Raw genomic sequence first — 20,598 nt, 5'->3', positions numbered from 1 at the left:
CTCACGCTGTCCTATAACAACTGTCTATAGATTGTCTTTTCACTGATTTTGACAGTGTTTCAAATTTCATCTGCAGGGAAGACTTGGACTAGATGTCATGTAATAGAAATAACAGATTAATCCTTTCTCTTCTCTGTCTCTTCTCATTAGAAATCAGGTCTTCATTTCCGACACACAGATAATACTGTGCAATGGTTAAGGGCAATGGAGTCCATCGGCCTGCCTAAAGTAAGCATTTGAACCTTGACTGTATGTTATGCCCAAATTTTAAAGTGTTTGCTAAAGTAAAGACATATTCCAGGAGCATATCAATTAAAGCAGAGTGAAACTAAAGCTGGCACTTTGGGAATTATTAACTTATAAAAAAACTGGGGTGGGGGGGACATCTAAGTGAAGGAGGTGGAATTCTTGTGCTCCCCCTCTTTTGCCAAGGCAGCGGGTATCATGCAGAGCATGAACAGGCTTGCTTACATTCCAGCTGGATTCAGTAGGTGCTGTTGGGTCAAACAGCTCATATGAGCTTAGGAGACCTGGCTTTAGGGATGGGAACAATGGATAAAGCCAGAGTCTCTAAAGAGGGAATTAACAGCACTTCCCAGTTCAAGTGTCTGCCCATCTCTGTTCTGCTGTCCTCGTTTACCCTGTGCGTTCTTAGAGACCGGGGGGGGAGGGGAACTTGTCACAGCAGGAGAGGGAGATTCCCTGGATTCTTCAGCAGCTTCTTGACCTCCCTGCTCTGCTTCAGCCTCAGAGTCTGAACAGCTCCCTGTCACAGGTTCCTCCTGCTCACTAAACCCTGTTGTCCCTTCAGTATTCAGCACCTCCTCCCAATCTTCCCCCTCTGACCTCTCCTCAGTGTCCTACCACCAATCCCCAGACTCGGAGCCTTCAACCTCTGGGATTTCCTATGGGGGTTCCCCGGCTAGTGCTTCCCTCATCATTCATCTGTGTCAGGGACTGGCTGGATGTAAAATATGTTGTTATTGAAATAACTCTTAATGTTTTGGGGTGGGTGGGTCTTTTTTTCTCTTTAGATCTTCTATCCAGAAACCACAGATGTCTATGATAGGAAGAACATACCTCGAATGATATATTGCATCCATGCACTAAGGTAAGCCAGATTTATGCTAACAATTTGTCTTAAGTTCTACATTTTTAAAATGCTTGCTATCTTTTTAGAAGTTTGCAGTGAAACCTTACTGGGTTTACAATGTTGAGAGTTTTACAGGTTTTGAAGGCAACATAGATATGGAAAAGTGATGGCATATTCCATAAGAGAAGTAAAACTTATAAGAATCTCTGAAATGTATGTACATAACCTTCTGTGAATACACTTTCTTTAAAGAATGTGTGAAAAACAATTTTGAATTAGAAAAATAGAAATAGCATTTGAAAAGATAAAAGGATCACCACTCTGAGCTATGTCTAACCTTTTTCTATTTAAAAAAAAAACAAATAAGAGAGACTCTTTACCTTGGACACTGTTTGCGGTCTTTTCTACTTCTTCTTCATTGTCCTGTTTTAATGTTTACTGTCATTTCAATATGGCTCTAAAGTCCACATACAACTTGTTACCTTAGACATTCAGGATGCAGAAGCAGAAAAATGCCTCATTCCTGTTTCTATAGAAGAGAGCTTTGCAAGCACCATGTGCAGTAGTTCTATTTAGGTTGGGGGACATGTTCACTGCAGCATTAATGTTTGAGTAACAAGCTCAGGGTGACAAACTTATTGAACTGTTCTACATCACATTGTGTTTTCTGAATGTGGAAATAGATTGGTAGGTCTGTTCTGCTAATGCATGCATCATTCCTTTTCTTACCTGCGCACAACAGCATCCTGTGCAGATTTCCTTGTATGCATGGCAGAGCAATGGATCCTGTAAGGCATCTGTGGGGAAACTCCTGTGCACAGGCCTAACTAGCCGCCCCCATTTGGCCTGCAAGGCTGTCTTGGCCAAGTCACTCCCACCTATCTCATAGGATGTCAAGTGTAGGAAAGGTAAAGACACAGCAGAGCTAAAAAGCTTTATGCCTCTGCAAGCTCATCTGATTATCTGTGCTTCCAAAGCACTATGTCTTTGCCCATGTGGTTTGATTTCAAAGGCAAATTGGTCACCTGACATCATTGTCATGTCGGGTGACAGGTGAGGAGCCCCACCTACCTAGCTGCCTATGGGGGGACGGAGGAGTTAAGATTCTGGCCTGCTAACCGGATCCACTTCTCCATCCCTGATCTGAGAGGCTGTATTGTCTTTAGGCATAATACCTAATCTGTGCAGTTAACATTCCGCAGAATACGGTTGTTCAGTCAGGGTGTCTCAACAGAAAATCACTTTGCTGCTTTTATAAGGCTATTAATGGCTATCAGCCATGACGGCTATGGTCTGTCTCCATGGTCAGAGGCAGTAATGCTTCTAAATACCAGTTGCTGGAAGCTGCAAGAGGGACGAGTGTACTCTTGTCCTGCTTTCAGCTTTCCCACAGGCCACCGGGAAGGCACTGTGAGAACAGAATGCTTGACTAGATGGGCCCTTGGCCTGGACCTTCAGTGCTCTTATTTTCATGTGTTAGGAAGTATCTCTGTGTGAGAATTATTCACAGGCCACAAATATTGGAAAGCAAGTGGTGTCCAGCCTTTAGAAACTCAAAAACCTAATTGTAACTTTTTCTAATTTTCTCCAGTAATGCCTCTAGCATCCCATTCTCAAGCAGAATGTTAATCTTCATATTTTCACTCTTGGCTCGCTATTATGGAAGCCTCCCCATTTTTTTTTCAATTTCAGAATTATAAAGGTGGCTTGGGGGTACATTATTTTAATGGCCTGATTTAAAAGAGAAAAGTAGATAGTGAACCTGTTTTCTTGGAAAGCACTGGAAATTCAATTTTGGATGAACTCTAAATGTTTTCTAGTTTTTGTTCATTGTCTTGCTTACTCATGTAAGCCATGGTGCTCCACACAATAAACAAATAAGAAGTATTTTTAAATGTTTCTTAAATGAAGGGCCTTTTTACAATGCCAAACGAGTATTATATATATACAAGCTGTGAGGGTGATACTATTCTAAAGTGATGTTGTTAGTGTGTTTAGATTCGAGTTTGAAACTGTTTCCTGAAGTGGTCACACATGGGACTCTTAATGTTAAGTAGCTTATGAAGGGGAATGGTTTGCTGAGTTCCATTCCAATGATGTCACAATTGTTCAGATGTTCTGCTGAATACTGAACAGAGCAAAGCTTTCAGATGTTTATATCTGCTGGAGTACTGAAGATGGCTTAATCAATGGTTTGACTGCTATAATAAACATCTGCACAGAGTCTTTCGCATTCAGCAGTGCATATCCCATATATTATATATATATTAACTCTGTTGTGCAGTATTATGGCCTTTGGGGTTTTTACCTCGCCTAATTAGCTGTGCCTTGTTTAGGATGCAATCTGAGCCATCAAGTGCAGCAGAAAATGTGATTTAGCTTTATGATACTACCCTAATACTTGAAAGAAAGAAGTTTAAATATCAAAGGCACCCAGTCCCAGGTACATGTGCTTAGGTTCAGTTTGTTTAACGTGCAGTTTATGCAGTTGAGTAGGTAGCTGAATGTCAGTTGAATGAATGGACTTTCTCCTCAGGAAGATGATTGCATTTTGAAATCACGTGAAAACTCTGCAGTGTTGTCTGTTGTTGCTTGTTGCACATGTGAGGCGTCATTTGCTGTTACACTTACAAGGAGATGAATACGCAAGGCCCCAGTTTCTTCCAGATCTGGTTTCCTTGCCAACAGCAGAAATACTGGGCAATATCTTAATGCTATTCAAGCAGACTTCCACTTGTACAACAGGACTTCTCACTGCAGTTGTCTGCATTCCCCTCCCCCAGCCTCTGGAGCAGATGGGGAGGGTATATGGTGAACTGCAGGCCCATTCCACTTGTGAGAAGTCCATCCCACTCACAGACACGCAGCACTGGATATTCCCCATTGTATTATTGCTAATAATAATAATAATAATAATAATAAACTTTTGTTTATATCCCGCTCTCCCCGGCTGAAGTTGGGCTCAGGGCAGCTAACATCAGATATGTAAACATTAGTACAAAATCAAACAATAATTAGATTACCTCCTAAAAACAGGTCAAAATCAAATTAAAGTCTAATTAGATGGCTTTCTGCAGGGTTAGAACAGTAGCTCATCGCTTCATATGTGAATTCCTGTAGCATTATGCTACTGTCCCACAGTGAATAAGAGAGTGACTTGCATTCAGATTTGAACATCTGATGCTACTATTTAATTATAATGTCATATAATGTGGAACTTAACAGGAAGCTCCTATCTTGACTGCCACAATGCTCTGGTCTCAGAGTCTGATTTGGGGCTTTAAAATTTCAGCTGTGTTTTGTGCGACACAAAGATTTGTCCCTCCACCTCTCACCTTCAGTTGTTTGGCATTGTTGCAGTGGCCCCTGTGACTACCTCTTAGCTCAGTAGTCCAGGCAAACTGGTTGCACTTCTCTAAATCTGCCTCTTGCTGGTCAATGAAAATCTTTAGAAGAAGATTTTGTATTTAACTTTTCTGGCTTCAATTGATAGCTTGTTTGTCTGTGGATTTTAAGTACTTCTTTGTCGTCGTCATATATAATGTAGAACACCTTTCATAATCAGAATTGAGTTGTTTGCCGAAAGCATACCGTATTTACTAGAGTCTAATATGCACTCTTTTTTTTGCCAAATTATGCAGCAAAAAAATGGGTGTGCATTACATTTGATGACACATTAGACTCAAATAAATACGATATTTTAGTCTTCCTTTCACATGTATACCCTGTGCACTGTACACTGAAATATATTTTCCCTTAAAATCCAAATGCCTTCTAATAGTTCTTTGTTCCATGTTCTTGACTTGTAATTAGATTTAATTTAATTCTTATTTCTATGGCTTCACGGTTAATATTTGTTTTTGAAGCAGTTTGATTTTGCCCATACCAATTTTGGGTGTGTTCTTAAAATTCTCAGCTTAGGTACAGGTGTTTAAAAATGCTTGTTAGCACAACATCAAATACAGCAATCCATGTTAATAACTCCTCATATTAAACACCGAGGAAAGGAGCATGTTAAATACAGTTTCTTGGTGTAGTCATTATAACCTCAAAGCATTTGTAGTAATATTAAGATGAACATGTTCCTTGTAAACTTAAAAACAAAATTCTATTGCCATCTAGTGGTAAACAGTATTCTCACAAATGATCTCTGGGCAGTGGGGAATATGCCACTCCAGGGAAATTGTAGTTGTCATGTCAAGGTATCATTGGTGTATTAGTGACCAGTTGTGTCAATGAAACATTGCATTAGTGCCAACTTGAAAGCAGTTTGCAGGCTTCTTGTTAATCCTACAAAATTTAAATGGAGTTTTTACAGAAATCTTGGAACAACATCTAATAAAGGGAAATAGTTATTGAAGGTCTAATGCTGCTTTTAAAAAAATCTAAACCAAGTAGGGTAAGATGGGGATTTGTTGTCAGAAGAAGGCAGTAAAACTTAGGAAACTTGCCTATACAGTGGTACCTCTGGTTAAGAACTTAATTCGTTCTGGAGGTCTGTTCTTAACCTGAAACTGTTCTTAACCTGAGGTACCACTTTAGCTAATGGGGCCTCCTGCTGCTGCTGCGCCGCCACTGTGCGATTTTTGTTCTCATCCTGAAGCAAAGTTCTTAACCCGAGGTACTTTTCTGGGATAGCGGAGTCTGTAACCTGAAACATCTGTAACCTGAAGCCTCTGTAACCCAAGGTACCACTGTACCACTAGCTTGTAATTCTTTTGGTCTGATATCAGTTCTGGGAACTCTCACCCTTGGAAAAAACTTTTTTATTATAACATATTTTCAAGCCATTTGTTAAAATGGCAACTTTTACAAACTTCTAGCATTTTCCCCTGTTGCCTTTCTGACATCTAGCACCTAAAGTCTAAATCAAGTTCAGTGTGTGAGACTGTATTAGCTCACAGTCTTTTAATTCTTGCCTTTTCTTTGCTGAATCATGCTAGCCCAAGTTTTGAAATGTTAAGCTTCCCCAAGTGGGATCTCACCATTCTTTTTAGATCTAAAAAGTGCCCAGACCACTGATTATTCTGTCTAAATAGGTTTGAGCTGCTTTGACTATGACTTCTAATAACAACTTTGATTAGTCTCTTGTGTAATCTTAATAAATTCCCCAAATCCTTAACAGTTGTTAATTTCACATGGCAGGAAGACATGAATAAAGATGTGAATTTGTTCAGCTGTTGTCCAGATGGTTTCACTATACACATTTTGGAATGGTATTAATACAGACATTTCAAACAATGCTGAAACAAAAATAGGGGTTCTAGGATTGTCTTTGTGTATTTTTTTTACTTCCTTTCAGATACTTAAGAACATTTGAGTATTTAATGATAGGTAAGTTGATTTTATTTTTTTATTTTTTATAAAAATTTTATTGGGTTTTCACATTTTTTATAGACAAACAAACAGAAAAACAAACAGACAACAAAAAAGACACAAAAACAAAAAGAATATAAAGTTTCAAAGAAAACACTTATTTTCCTAACCCTGGTCCCTGACTTCCCCCCACCCCCTCCCTTGCATCCCTATTCCCAAAGTTATATCAGCAAATTGTCATTTCTCAACATCCTAACCTTCTCAATAATAGCCCTTTTAAAAAGAAAAACAGTTATTCTAAGATGGACCTCAGTTCCCTTCCCTCGATTTCCCATTTTGTCATTAATATCGGTCATATTGATTAATTTCCATTGTCCTGAGTGTTGTTAAAATTACATCTTTCCCTCCCTCCCATCCCCGGTTTGCGTCCCTTCCCAATACAGGTCCACAATGTCATTTCTTAGCCTGGGTCCCACACGTCCGAGGCTCTCAAGTCTATCACAGTCCCTCTCCGCCGGTCTTGTTGGTAATCCTTTGTGTTAATCCTCAAATCTCGAAAGAGGTCTATCACGATCCATCCATAGTCTCTTAAGTAGAACTGCTGAAGAATTTCCACAAGGCATGGATCTTTCAAGTCATAGTCAGAATCAGAGTCAATGTGGAGGCCCCAATTATATTTCTTTATTTTAAGTTCTTGCATTCCATAAACTTCCAGGGCTTCCACATTCATCTTTTGCATCTTTCGTAGATTTGTAGTAGATTCAATCCAATAGTCTCCTTGCTTGTATTCCACAGATGTCAGATTCTGGTCAGCATTTCCCAACTTTACTTTCTCTTTCTCTTGTTTTGTCACCTTTTCTTTGATTATCATTTCAAGTTCAGCTGTGGGTTCTTTCTCCTTCCAATCCTCCTTGCAATCAGCAGGACTACTTGTTTCAGTAGTCAAGGTCATCATATGTTTACTCATTTCCGAAATATGCTCTTGTAAGGTTCCCACCAGTTGAAACATCCTTTCGATTTGCTCCAGTATCTTTCCATCCACAGCCATTGTAATTCCACAGAGTTCCCCCTAGAGGGAATCTGATTACTTAACGTTGTTTTCTCCAACAGTCCACTTTCTTATTTTTATTACTTTGTTTCCAACAATTTAAGTTCAATTGTAACACCTTTTACTCCAGAGGGGTCTTATGTAGCAATTTTTTCCTGTAGACTGTCTATTTGACAGCTTTGACAGCTGTCAAATTCTGTGCTTACAGGCTTCAAAATAGGACGCTCCCGGGCCCGGGGGGGAGGTTTGTTTACAGCAAAAGAAGAAACCTCCAAAACTTCACTCTCCTGCACAAAATTGCTTTTTTGCCCAATCTTGGAAGTTACAGTCCTTTTAAACTCACCCTTTGCAGGGTAAACTCTCCAGCTTAGTTCGTACGTTGTTGCTTTAGTTCGTCTGCAAGGGGGGGGTGCGGACTTCCTTTTAGCACACCCCCCGATCGTCTCAAATTCAAATAGGAAAATCTTAAAGTCCGATTCCAATTTACTCACGGGTTGTTCTTTTCGGCCGAATTTCAAGGAAGGAAGTCAGCGCTCTCTGGTCATGGCTCGCGGCTTCGCTCAGCGGGGGTAGCGATGGACTCTCAGTGCCACGCCACCCCCATATCCCCTCCGCAGCCTTTAAAAAGGCTCTTTGCGAATCAGGGGGGGCGCTTAAGGCACCCACCGAGTCTTCAGTCTGCAGGCTTCCGCGCCTGCGGTTTTAAGGGTCCCCGTGTCGCCGGCACGGCAAAGACCCGTCCCCCGCTGAGCCGATTCCCTCCGGAGCTCGGAGGGAATCCGCCATTCCCAGATCGCGCCAACCCGGAAGTCCGATAGGTAAGTTGATTTTAAAGGTGGAAATATGTAAGGACCCTTTCTTGTTAAAAAACAAAACATATATTTAAGTTCTTGGGGAAAACCAAAATGTGTTTCTTTGATTACTAACCTAGTGTTTTATTCAGTATTTTCTTGAGGATGGGAATCCCAAAGTTGGCAAAAGTGTTAATTAAAATACTGTTTTCAGAGGAAAACAGGTTACATTTATTACAAAGGAGAATAGTCATGCCTGTTGTAACAGAAGCAACAGAGAGTCCTGTGGCATGAACTTTTGTAGGCTGAATGTACTTCATCAGATCCTAATAGTAATAATAATGCTCATAATAAAATTGAACCGCTTTGAGTTCTTACAACCAATCAGTATATAAATTTTATGAAATAAATTAGAGTTGCCATATTTCAAGAAGTAAAAATCCAGAGCTTTGTTGTTGAGTTTTTTTGGGGGGGATATCAACCTCAAAGTTGTGATACTCAAACACACACTTTCTGGTTCTGTTGTCAAAAACCTGGACATTTTGCCAATTTTTTTCAAAATTCTGTCCCGGATGCTAATTTAGCCATTTGAATCCCAGACATGTCCAGGAAATTCCAGACATGTGTCAACCCTAAATAAATAAAAAAAAGTCTTGTGATATAACACATAATTTCCCTTTTTCTTTTGCAGCCTTTACCTGTTTAAACTAGGAGTTGCTCCACAGATCCAAGATTTGCTGGGGAAAGTAGACTTTACAGGTACTTTAATCTTTGAAAATATTTTATTGTATTCAAACCCCATGCTCTACTCCCCCAGCATTCTCCATGTTTTTATGCTGAAGTGGGTGTAGAGTAGCTATGTGAAAAATGTGCTTCTACTTTGTTAAAAGATGCTGGTTAACAAAATCCTTGTATTTATTTTCTCCCAGCCTGTGATTTTTCTCAGGCAGGAGGAAAAGGCTAAGCAGAATTGGAAGCATAATGATGTTAAAAGCCACAGCCCACCCTACCCCAAGCATTATTATTGTGTAAGTTTTATCATCTAAGAAAGCCTAATTAAGTTTGTTGATGCCTTCTCCCATTTTTCTCCCTTCGTAATTAGAGGAAGAAATCAATAACATGCGGAAGGAATTGGAGAAATATGGTATACAGATGCCGTCATTTAGTAAAATTGGAGGCATCCTGGCCAGTGAGCTTTCAGTGGATGAAGCTGCGTGTAAGTGAGCCCTAATCAAAGTGTTGTGTAAGAACATGCTGACATATAATCTCAGATACGGTAACATGTTTTAAAGTTGCTTTAACTTCAGATATCATTTGGAAACTAATTAGTAAAGAAATCTTTTTTAAAACAAATTCTATGGTGTAAGGTATTTTAAAATCAATTCCTCTTGCCTTGTACTTTAAAGAAAAAAATACAGTATTGAGTACACAGACATCTTTCATGTAGTGAAGGCGTTGCCTAGTTTGTTCCTGTTGTTAGCAGGGGATGGAAAGGTTTTTAACCTTGACCTCCGCTGTCCTGATCCAAATCAAGGTGGGGTGGTGAATGGTTCTCTGATTTGGATCAAGGCTCTCTGATTTGGATCAAGAGAATTGCTGGAGGCAAAGGGTTAAAACACACACACAGAGATAGATAGAGAGAGAGAGAGAGAGAGAGAGAGGTTAGGAGCATAATCCAGTTCACTGGGCCCCACACTGTCAGTTTGTGATTAAAAACAAACTATCCATGTAAGAGTTTAGATACATAGCAAATACATACAGCCCCTTCTGCAAGTCCAAGAGCCAGCTAAAAACCCTTCTAGGAATCAATATTTGTAAACACGAGGCATTTATGGACAGCTCGTCTGAATTGGTGATTGGCCTACTACAGCTTCAAATGGTCAATTTGACTTCATAATGCTGAAAATAACTTTTATGCCCTCTAAAATAAGTTAGCACTACGTTTTTATTTTACAAGTTTGTTGTCCTTATATTTTATTTTTAAAATTATGTTAGTCTCTAAGTGTGGGGTGGGGAACCAGTAGCCCACTAGATGTTGGACCTACCTACCATCAGCCCAAACCAGCATGGCCCAGTGACCAAAGTCATGGCAGTTGTAGGTCAACTTCATCTGAAGGGCTACAAGTTTCCACCCCTGCACTAGACAGACATGTATGAATCTGTTCTGGTGTTGGATTGGTGTGTATTTCCACTAACATAATCTTTAGATCTTCAGCTGCAGTTAGGAGGCTAACTGTGGCTACAGATGTTGCTGGGATACAGCTCTCATCATCCCTGACCAGTTGCCTTTGCTGCCTAAACCTTATGGAAGCTGAAAAACAACATCTGGAGAACTGTGCCTTTGCTTTGACTATTTAGTAGATATTTGTACACTGAGACAGCAGTCCTATATATAATTAGATATACTCCTGAGTAGATAAGTGTAGGATTGTATTTTGGCCAGAATCCAAAGTAGACTTAAGCTATGTGTACATGTTATCATTCAGTGCGGTGTTTGAAGCTGTGTGCAGATGACGTTAGCCATAACCCATATCTGTCTTGGAGTATCTTGAGAAATACTGGTGTTTTATTTGTTTTCCCTCAAACCAGCTTCCATTTAAAGTGGGGTGTGTACATTGCGACAGCCTTTGTGTGTGCATTTGCAGATGACAGCTTCATGAATGGGAGTTGGGGAGGCGGTTTCAGGTATGGGGAAACCAAACAGGTAATGTGCAGGGGTGAAAAGATCCCCCTGCACTCTTTCTAGTGTGAGCAGCAACATGCAAATGCAACTTCACAACTTCACTGTGTTTTAAGCCACTAATGTGTACCTAGCCTTAGTTGAAGGTATGCTAAATTGAAATTAAGGATGTTGCCAATAAAAGAGCACTAGTTTTTACAGTGCTTTACTTTCTGCTCAATGGCTCTCTTCTAGAAAGCTATACCATGTATATTTGTAATTGTATGTAGGTGTGTAAAAAAGTGATAATGACAATGCTTTTAAAAAAACATTTAATGATGATTCATTCTAATTGCCTGGGGTCACCAATGTGACTCCCTTGGAGCTACATAGAGCTACAGTGCTCTATGGCTCCATGCCCCTGATAATAATAATATTTGTTTGTTTGTTTGTAAGTGAGGTTATTTGGCAGAAGCTATCTGGTTTGCGGGATGCAGGTGGCACTGGGACGCGGGTGGCACTGTGGGTAAAACCTCAGTGCCTAGGACTTGCTGATCGTATGGTCGGCGGTTCGAATCCCTACAGCGGGGTGAGCTCCCGTCATTTGGTCCCAGCTCCTGCCCACCTAGCAGTTCGAAAGCACTCCTAAGTGCAAGTAGATAAATAGGGACCGCTTTATAGCGGGAAGGTAAACGGCATTTCCCTGTGCTGCGCTGGTGCTGGCTCGCCAGATGCAGCTTCGTCATGCTGGCCACGTGACCCGGAAGTGTCTCCGGACAGCGCTGGTCCCGGCCTCTTAAGCGAGATGAGCACGCAACCCTAGAGTCGGACACGACTGGCCCGTACGGGCAGGGGTACCTTTACCTTTACCTTTATCTGGTTTGCTAGCTCTTTTGGGGGGTGGGTGGGTGTTGTACCTATACATGTTTTGCCTGCAAGGGGTCTTCTTAGTATCATCAGTTTTCCTCTGATGAAATGGATATTTTGTGATGCCATGTCAATTTCTTAGATTTCCAGATTTGCCCTTGGCTTAAAAGCATTGGGGATTCCTGAAGATTAGGCAAACTCAGATTTAATTTTAATTCTGGCAATCATTTCCTATATTTAAATGCTGGACTCTTATTCTTTTCAGTGCATGCTGCAGTAATTGCAATTAATGAAGCTATTGAGAAAGGAGTAGCAGATCAAACTATCAAAACACTGAAAAATCCCAATGCTATGTTAGTTAACGTGGACGATAATCTTGCCCATGCGTATCAGAAGGAACTATCAGAAGCTAAAAAGAGAAAAGAAGAGAATGCAAGACTGAAGGTACTCTAATGGAATATTCTAATACTCTTTTAAAACTGGATATGAATTCAATTTCAGTTAGTTTTATTTACATAAAATAGCATGGTGCATGATTAAGCACCAATACTCCATAAATCAAACCAAATAGCACACAATGGCAGATACCTTAAGTTACTCATGGCCATGTAATACAGTGGTACCTCGGGTTAAGTACTTAATTCATTCCGGAGGTCTGTTCTTAACCTGAAGCACCACTTTAGCTAATGGGGCCTCCTGCTGCTGCCGCGCCACTGGAGCACTATTTCTGTTCTCATCCTGAAGCAAAGTACTTAACCTGAGGTAGTATTTCTGGGTTAGCAGAGTCTGTAACCTGAAGCGTATGTAACCTGAAGCGTATGTAACCCAAGATACCACTGTAATGAGTTGTGTATGTTCCATCTACTCATGACAATCTAGGAAATACAATATTTATTTGGACCCTCCGTGATTGACAGAACATCATTTCAGAATATGTGTCAAAATGTTCTGGTTCTAAAAACCAATGTATAAGCCACTTAGAATGCAGCGTTTTATTATATTTGTTTCAATGGAATGTGAGTTACCACGGAACAGTTAAAGTACCCTTATGCATTTATATGACAGTACTAAAACGCCAGGCTTGTAAAACCTTGCAGTGACAAATTGGCTTGTTACTAGCAAGGCATTTGTTCATGCAGTGCTCCTCTTCAATTCATGTCATCTTGTGACAATAATGCCATTGAAATTCCTAACAAATGAAGGTTAATAAACATTGAGAATGCAAGAGGGGGAATGGTTGAGTGACCTTTTGAGGTCATATCCAGGTCATTAGGAAGTAATTAGACATGGATGACTTTGGAATAGAATTCCTAGTTCTGGCAAGGGAGCTGGACTGTGACTCATGTTTCTCCTTCTCCTTCAGTTTATTTAAGCATCTAGAGCCTGGAATTTAAAAAAGAAACAGTTGTGCCAGGTTTGGGGTGTTGCATTCTTCCTCCTTAGGTCTTTGTTCCACCCACGTACAATTCCTACTTGCATTCTGAGTGACTACTGTTTATAAACAATTGGTGGGTAAGCATACTAAAGCTTGTAAATTGTTAGAAAGTAAAGACATACAGCGCTCATTTTTCTCATGTTGGTGATATTGCTATATTTTAAAGAGGGATTTCTAATTTAGCTGCTTTTGCACAGTTTCATTTTATATCAATAATGGCCCTTACAAGTCCCCCAACCCACACTGAAATTTACTTTCCATAGTGAAATTTCTGTGTGTTTACACAAACACCACCCACCTTGAAATCAGGAGTGGACATTGTCCTTTGTTCAGTAACGGTATTGTTGCTTTCAGAATGGCTCAATTTTGGAGGAAGAAAGAGATGCATATGAAGAGTTGCTAACACAAGCTGAGATACAGGGAAACATCAATAAGGTCAACAGTGAGTAATCTTCCCAGAGTCCCAAAACTTTAAGAGTTGTGTATTTGGCTTTTATTCCAGTGGGAAATATCAGAATATTTAATTTTATTTCACAGCTCCTTTCATTTTTAAACCTTACATATATTAGTGCATCTGCAGTAATATGCAATTCTCTGGAACGCGGCTTGCTATTGTATTACAAACTTGAGTGAGGATACTCTTCCTTGGCCTTTGCATTCTTAATAACAGCAGACTTGATAATTGATGCATAACTACTTTTATCTGCTTTTCTCTCTCTTCTGCTAGCTGCAAAATACTGTAAATTTTGACCCCCTCTTACAAGCTGCATTTTAGCCCCGGGTCCTTAGAATTAAGAAAGTTTTAGTTCTGAAGCGTCCGGCACACTTTGATGTATGTTTCATTGGGAAATGATGTGAGAGAGGGCTTTGAGAATGAAACTCGTTCAAAATATTCTGCTGTCTGTAAGCATTGTTTTCCTTTCAGTTCACGTGGCTTTAACCCAAGTGAACAAGGCTATTGACAGGCAAGATGAAGGGGCACTGATGGCAGGCTTGACGAACTCTGCACTGAGCCTGCTTGAAGTTCTGCCGCAAAATTCCTCATGGTATCTAGCACAGTTAATTGACTCTAAAGAGCAGAGGATGCAGGTAACTGAATGTAACACCTAAGTGTCACACCTGAGTTTGCCTTAACCTCTTTAATTTTAAAATACGATTTCAACATTACCTGTGGCTCTCTTATGAATAGCAGAGAGAAGCTTTCAAATACACACACACTCACACAAACACACAATGGCAATGCACCATGTGCTTTTTCAGCTATAATGGCGGGGAAATCAAACTTAATTTGAAAAAACAACAAGTCTTTGGAAACCCACAGAGCTGACTTTTCTAATAAATACTTGTGAACTGTTGCTTAATGAAAGCACTTGGAGGAGGTAAAACTTCCCGTTCCATAGAAAACTTAACACACCAGTTCAAAATGAGTCATTGTACAGATTACTCATTTTTCTTTTGATTTAGAAATATATAATGAAAATCTTTTTTCCCCTAATACGTTAGATAGCGGGGGTTCCAATTATGTTCGACAAAAGTGAGATACAGAACGAAGTTAGTGTTGCCAATGAGGAAGCAGACTTTCATAAATTTAGTGAGTAAATTGTTATTAATTTTCTCTTGTATCTTCATCACATGGTTAACCTTAAGGCTGGACAACTGCAGCAATTACTAGAATCATGGTTTCTTCAAGGTTTATTTTGTCACTTGTTTGGAGGTGTCAGCATTGCTGAGTCATTAATATTCTCTTCTAAGATGGCATTCTTACTCTTGTCACAGTTATTCAGTCAATGTATTAAGTACACTGTCTGGTCTTTCGAATGGAGGTTGCTTATGCCCGGCTCACATATTTTGTATGCACGAACAAGAATTTTTAAACCTCACACACTCACAATTGGTTCTTAAGTTAAGGGGGTTCTAAATTTGCAGGTGCATTTCTATCTGTTGCTTTTCTTGTATTCCTGAAGTTTTAGAATTCTCCTTCATCTTTGGGAGTATTAAGCTTGAAATTCACTTTCATCTCATGCTTTCTGTGGCTTAAGTCTTCTTTTTGCTCTGTATCATTTCATTTTAATTCAACAGACTAATCGTCCTTTGCTTGCTATGCATTCACAGAAAATGGGACAGTGCATTTTTTATTTCAGTTGGGATATGTATAGGGATCTCTGTTTGGGGTTTCTTCCAACTTGGGCAATTTTTTTAAGTGTATTGCTTCACTATGTGGAGTACTCCCATTCTTCATAAAGTGTTCATTCAAAAGGTAATTATTCTATTAATTGAATATAGGGGATAATTCAATATAATCTAGCTGGGCACATGATGTCTTCTAATGCCTTGTTGTCCATTTTGATAAGGGAGTGAACTCATAAAGTCTTGACCTCTATCATCTTCCAATGTTAACTATGGGACCTGGTCTAAGCCTTGTAAAATCAAAAATATGTTGTGTAAGTGAGCAGAGTCTTTATACCATTTTAGGTTAGTTATCACTATACCCCCTTCTTTCTTGAGGTAGCCAATGCCTCTTGTTTGCATGAATACAGTTTAGTAGATTATTAACATGAAAGAGATGGGTATGCTTTGAATAAGTAAAACTCTGAATAAGTAAAGAAGGTGCAGTAATATCACCATACTTGTTATAGAAACTCTGCCCAACTTTAAGAATGTTAGTTTTGATTAATTCTTGAGCTTAGTTGTTAAATCTTTTATCAAGGTAGTAAAGTTCAATTATTCTAGTTTAGATAAATTCTTGGGTATATTCACTTCCAGGTATTTACAACAGGCATTACAGAGTTCCAGACCAGTCATTATGTGCCATTGTAGCTGCAGGTTTGGCAAGGCGTACATACACAACAGCTCAGATTTGGCGAAGTTAACACCAAACCCAGATATCTTGCCGAGAGATAATTATTGCCCCAAATAATTCAAAACCTTTTACACAACCCTTGAAAAATGCCAGGGAAAATAAAAATGCTGGAACCTGGTGCTGAAAACATGTCCTGTTGGCATCAATTGTACCTTCTTGGGAAAATATTGAAGAGTTGGGAACGCAGCACTGAAAAGGCCCTGAAAAGTTATGCATATGTCATGTACCTCATTGCAGTATTAGACTTACTGCTGTCCATTAGACTTAAGGGCAGGAGCTCTGTTCCAGCCTATCCTTGTGTGCATGGGAAAGCCTGTACACAGGTAGAACCTCAGCCTCTAAATTGCTTTCCATTTTCTTTTAACAACAGGCATGTGTACATAGGTGCATCTGAACAGTTTTGTAGTATCAGGGTTTTCTAGACTAGGCTTAATACCTGGCAAAATCCTAATAAGATTTTCTTTTCTTTCATTTGAAAGAAAAGTGGAAAGAAATATGTCTGGGTTCAGTGTGGGCACATCTCCTCTTGCTTTGTAATCATATCTGCCCATTCACTCAAAGTGCTGTGCTTTTACCAGTCACTGTAATCTTTTTTAAATTAAAAGCCCCCCCCCAAAAGTAATTCAAACAAGGCATGTAAATTAAATATCAAGCATAAATTAAACATTTGCACTATTCTGAGCACACTTTCTTTGCAGGTTTTTTCTCCTCAGTAACTTGACATTTCTACTCGTGGTCTGGAGTGAACTTCCCCTTGAGTTGCAAAACTGGTCTGAGTTGCTTTCTTGGACAGTGGTAACACTAGGAATATAAGGTACACAGTATTAAACAAAGCAGATGTGTGGGGACTTCTGATGTCGTTTTTCCTCTTGCCCCTAGAACTTATAGCAGTCGACAGTATCAACGCTGCAATTCGTAACTGTGACCCCAGTAAGACAATTGCTGCTCTAATGAAACCCGAGGCTCAGTTGTGTGATGTTTACCCATCTGCTGCTAATGTCTATCAGACTGAACTCTTCAATCTTCAGCAACAGAATGCTGCGGTAAGACGGAATCAGTTGACTGCGTACTTTAATATCTTAATAGGAAAAGGGAAGTAGAAGAGGGGGAAGAGCGGAAGGAGAAAATGACAAAAGCAAAGAAGAAAAAGAAAGCAGTAGTGCGTGGAATATGGCTGGCAAAGCACTGGTTTTCCTTAGTGTCTTATTGATGTAGATCAATAAAATTCTCCCATGACTTAATGTGACTGAGTTGCAATGAGGTCATGTGCTAGTTAATAATCCTTCCTTCAACAGTTACTTAAGAGTAGACTTTTCTACCTTTTGAAAATCTTAAAAAACTGAATTTAAGCTATAGGTCCTTTTTAGCTTGTTGCTAGCTGCTTTATTTCTTTGCTGATCAGAATATATTCTTTTCAGAAATACTTGGCTCATGATGAACTATCTATTGCTGTTGAAATGCTATCAACGGTGGTGCTGCTAAACCAGGCTTTGGAAAGCAAGGACGTAGCGGCAGCAAAGATTCATCTCAGCAACCCATGTGTTGGCTTTAATAACCTGGAAGAAGAGAACTTGCAGCGGTAAAAGCTTCCATTCTAGATAGGGCTGCTTACATATTACTGAATGCTTACTGGGTAGGAAATTACAAGAATGCTAGCTGATTGCAAACTGCTGCATGTATGTGTGAGGAGAGGTGCATGTTCTGTGTGCTTACACCTGTTGATAGGTATGTAAAACTATGTAGTTAGCTAGAGTAGTCTTTTAACTATAGTAAAGTATATACAGTGGTACCTCGGGTTACATACGCTTCAGGTTACATACGCTTCGGGTTACAGACTCCGCTAACCCAGAAATAGTGCTTCAGGTTAAGAACTTTTCTTCAGGATGAGAACAGAAATCGTGCTCTGGCGGTGCAGCAGCAGCAGGAGGCCCCATTAGCTAAAGTGGTACTCAGGTTAAGAACAGTTTCAGGTTAAGTACGGACCTCCGGAACGAATTAAGTACTTAAACCGAGGTACCACTGTATATAGCATTAGGCCCAGAACAACTCTTACAATGCATAAGATTTTAATTGCATATTGTGATAAGATTCTAATTCTCTTCCTACAGTTATGCTGATACCTTGATGTCTATTAAATTAGAAGCGTCATCTCAAGGACAAGAATATTTAAGCTGGAATGATATTCAGAATGCAATTGATATGGTTAATTCACAAATTCAAGAAGAAAATGACAGTAAGTGTTTTGTTGTTCCCTCTAGGTTTGGCCTACAAATTTAATCCAGTGCAGTTTAGTAGTGGTTATCTATATATCACCTCTTTCTTGAATGACATTCGTTCATTCATTCCACCATTTCAAAACAATTCTGGGTTGCTGAGAGATGCCTAACTTTCAGCACGGTTGATCAACAAAGAGTTGCCCATTAGAGATTTTTCGGTTTAAGGCTTTTGGAGTAACCCACATTAACCACTGAAATCAGAAACATCCATCTTCACCCCTCCTCCCAAGCCTCTTTGGATAACTGCATTCTGAAAGGAACAGACAGATTGCATGAGATTAGAGAGCAAGCATGACTTCCATCTACCCAAAAAGAAATCGTACCAGACTAGGAGCACTTCCAATGGGATTTAATAGGTCTCTTTCTCTTAATCAACAACAGTCTATACTATGCCTTTACAAAGGCCTTGAACATCTATGCTAACCATTGGCTATATGAACTACAGTGGTATCCAATGCCTCTGTGCAGCTTCAGTGTGCCTTGTCTGTTACCAAGGCCATTACCAGGTTGCAGAAGTCAGACAGTTAATAGAATGCTCTGTGAACATATGGAGAAGCAGGGGGCTCTAACTCAGTGTTTCCCAACCGGTGTTCCGCGGCACACTAGTGTGCCGTGAGACACCGGCTGGTGTGCCGTGGGAGGGAGGCGGGCGAGTCGGGCGGCGAGAGGCGGCGGCGGCGAGGATCCGCGTCGAGCCGGGGGCGGCTCCGCGGTGGTGGTGCCGAGCGGCGGGGCAGCGCGCGCAAAAGGGAGGAGCGCGAGACAGCGGAGGAGGAGGAGGCCGGCATGTCCGGGCAGCAGCAGCAACAGCAGCAGCAGCAACTCCCGGCGACGGCTCCTCCTCCGCCCGCTATCGCCGCCACCACCACAACAGCCGCCGCCGCCTCAGCTGCCGCCGTCCCTCAGTCCCTCGCTCTGCTGCCTCCTCCCACCCCGGCAAGGGGAAGGGAAAAAACGTTCACTTTTGTGCGTCCCTCCCGGCGTGACGCTGCGCGCTGACGTCACGGGGCGGGGCTTTAATGGTGGTGTGCCGCGAGATTTTTTTCCGGTAAACAGGTGTGCCGTTGCCCAAAAACGTTTGGGAAACACTGCTCTAACTCAATGTAGGCTACCTACCTCTACTCCTATATTACTGCTCAGTAGCATAGGAAAAGCTGCTTCAGCATGCTCAGCTAGTTGCCAGTTGCTTTTTTCAACAGGTTGTTCTGAAACATAAGGGTTTTCAGAAAATCATGTTAAAAGCCAAATCCTTTTGTATGATCTTAGTTGTTGCACATTCTGTACACTTTTCATTTGTTCTTGTGTAGGGATTGTAGCAATTGGACACATTAATGAAGCCATTGATCAGGGAGATCCTACAAAAACAGTAGAAGCACTGCTACTCCCTACAGCAAAACTTCATGGTGTGAAAGAAGCAAATGCACAGCATTACCAGGATGTTCTGAAGAATGCAAAAACCCTCAAATGCCAGGTAGTTTTTACTCCAAAGTCTTTCATATTTTGTAAATGTCAAAGCTTCCTGTAATTCCTGGCAGAGAGAGCTCACGGAGTACCCAAACTGTCAATGTGTTCATTCAGAGGGTGTGGAACCCTGTTCAAAATAAGGCACCAACTAATGACACCTCCATTTTGGATGGATTGAGCCTCAGTTTATTGGTCTTCATCCACTTATTTTGCATTACCTGAATAAGCTGAAAAGAGAAATTAAGTTTTGGGCCTCAATAACTGAAACCAATCATTTGGGGTCTGTGGGCCACCTTCATAAACTGCCATCCAATTGTTGCAACCATAACAATGAATTTTAGACGCTTTTGTGTGCCTTCAGATCTCCCTTCACATCTCCAGGCGGGCTAGCTTGTGACAGGCAGGCTCTAAACAACTTGCCAGGCACTACTGCGAGATGCAATGAAGGTGGAAAATAGTTCATTCTTCATGATCTTCACTTGCAGAGATTAATAACATGCTCTTATTCATGTTCTGTCTGGCTGACAGTGAGTTTCCTGCTACTTGCATACTGGCCACCGCCCTTCTTGCTTCATTGTCCATAGCTCACCAGTCAGTCATAGGGAGAGGGCCTTTGGAAGTGATTGTGTCACAAGCAGAAGTCATCTCCATATTTCACAGCAAACTAGACTAATCTAACACAATTCACCCTTCATTGTAAGACTGAAGTACAGGATAACTGTGTATAGTTTTTTCAGAATTGTATAACACTCTCTTACACACACACACACAAAATGTCTTTTGTAGCCA

General features: G+C 40.5%; 1 protein-coding gene across 4 annotated transcripts in view; it reads left to right on the top strand.

Moving 5' to 3' along the window:
• Window positions 1-20,598, top strand: part of IQGAP2 (IQ motif containing GTPase activating protein 2) — a 120,229-nt gene that overhangs the window by 65,651 nt on the left and 33,980 nt on the right. Inside the window, exons 4-15 of one of the 4 annotated variants that reach the window (XM_082191868.1) lie at window positions 151-228; window positions 1,035-1,111; window positions 8,940-9,007; window positions 9,351-9,464; window positions 12,040-12,218; window positions 13,564-13,651; window positions 14,135-14,298; window positions 14,713-14,800; window positions 16,949-17,112; window positions 17,488-17,648; window positions 18,178-18,302; window positions 19,653-19,816. In XM_082191868.1, the coding sequence (XP_082047994.1) occupies window positions 151-228; window positions 1,035-1,111; window positions 8,940-9,007; window positions 9,351-9,464; window positions 12,040-12,218; window positions 13,564-13,651; window positions 14,135-14,298; window positions 14,713-14,800; window positions 16,949-17,112; window positions 17,488-17,648; window positions 18,178-18,302; window positions 19,653-19,816 (1,470 nt within the window). Of the gene's footprint in view, window positions 1-150; window positions 229-1,034; window positions 1,112-3,270; window positions 3,537-8,939; window positions 9,008-9,350; window positions 9,465-12,039; window positions 12,219-13,563; window positions 13,652-14,134; window positions 14,299-14,712; window positions 14,801-16,948; window positions 17,113-17,487; window positions 17,649-18,177; window positions 18,303-19,652; window positions 19,817-20,598 lie in introns of those variants that run through there. The other 3 variants (XM_082191871.1, XM_082191870.1, XM_082191869.1) reach the window with 3 other exon arrangements.

This window comes from Podarcis vaucheri (assembly GCF_965113315.1).
Source record: "Podarcis vaucheri genome assembly, chromosome: 11".
NCBI classification, from domain to species: Eukaryota; Metazoa; Chordata; class Lepidosauria; order Squamata; family Lacertidae; genus Podarcis; species Podarcis vaucheri.
This window is presented reverse-complemented; position numbering and strand designations above follow the sequence as displayed.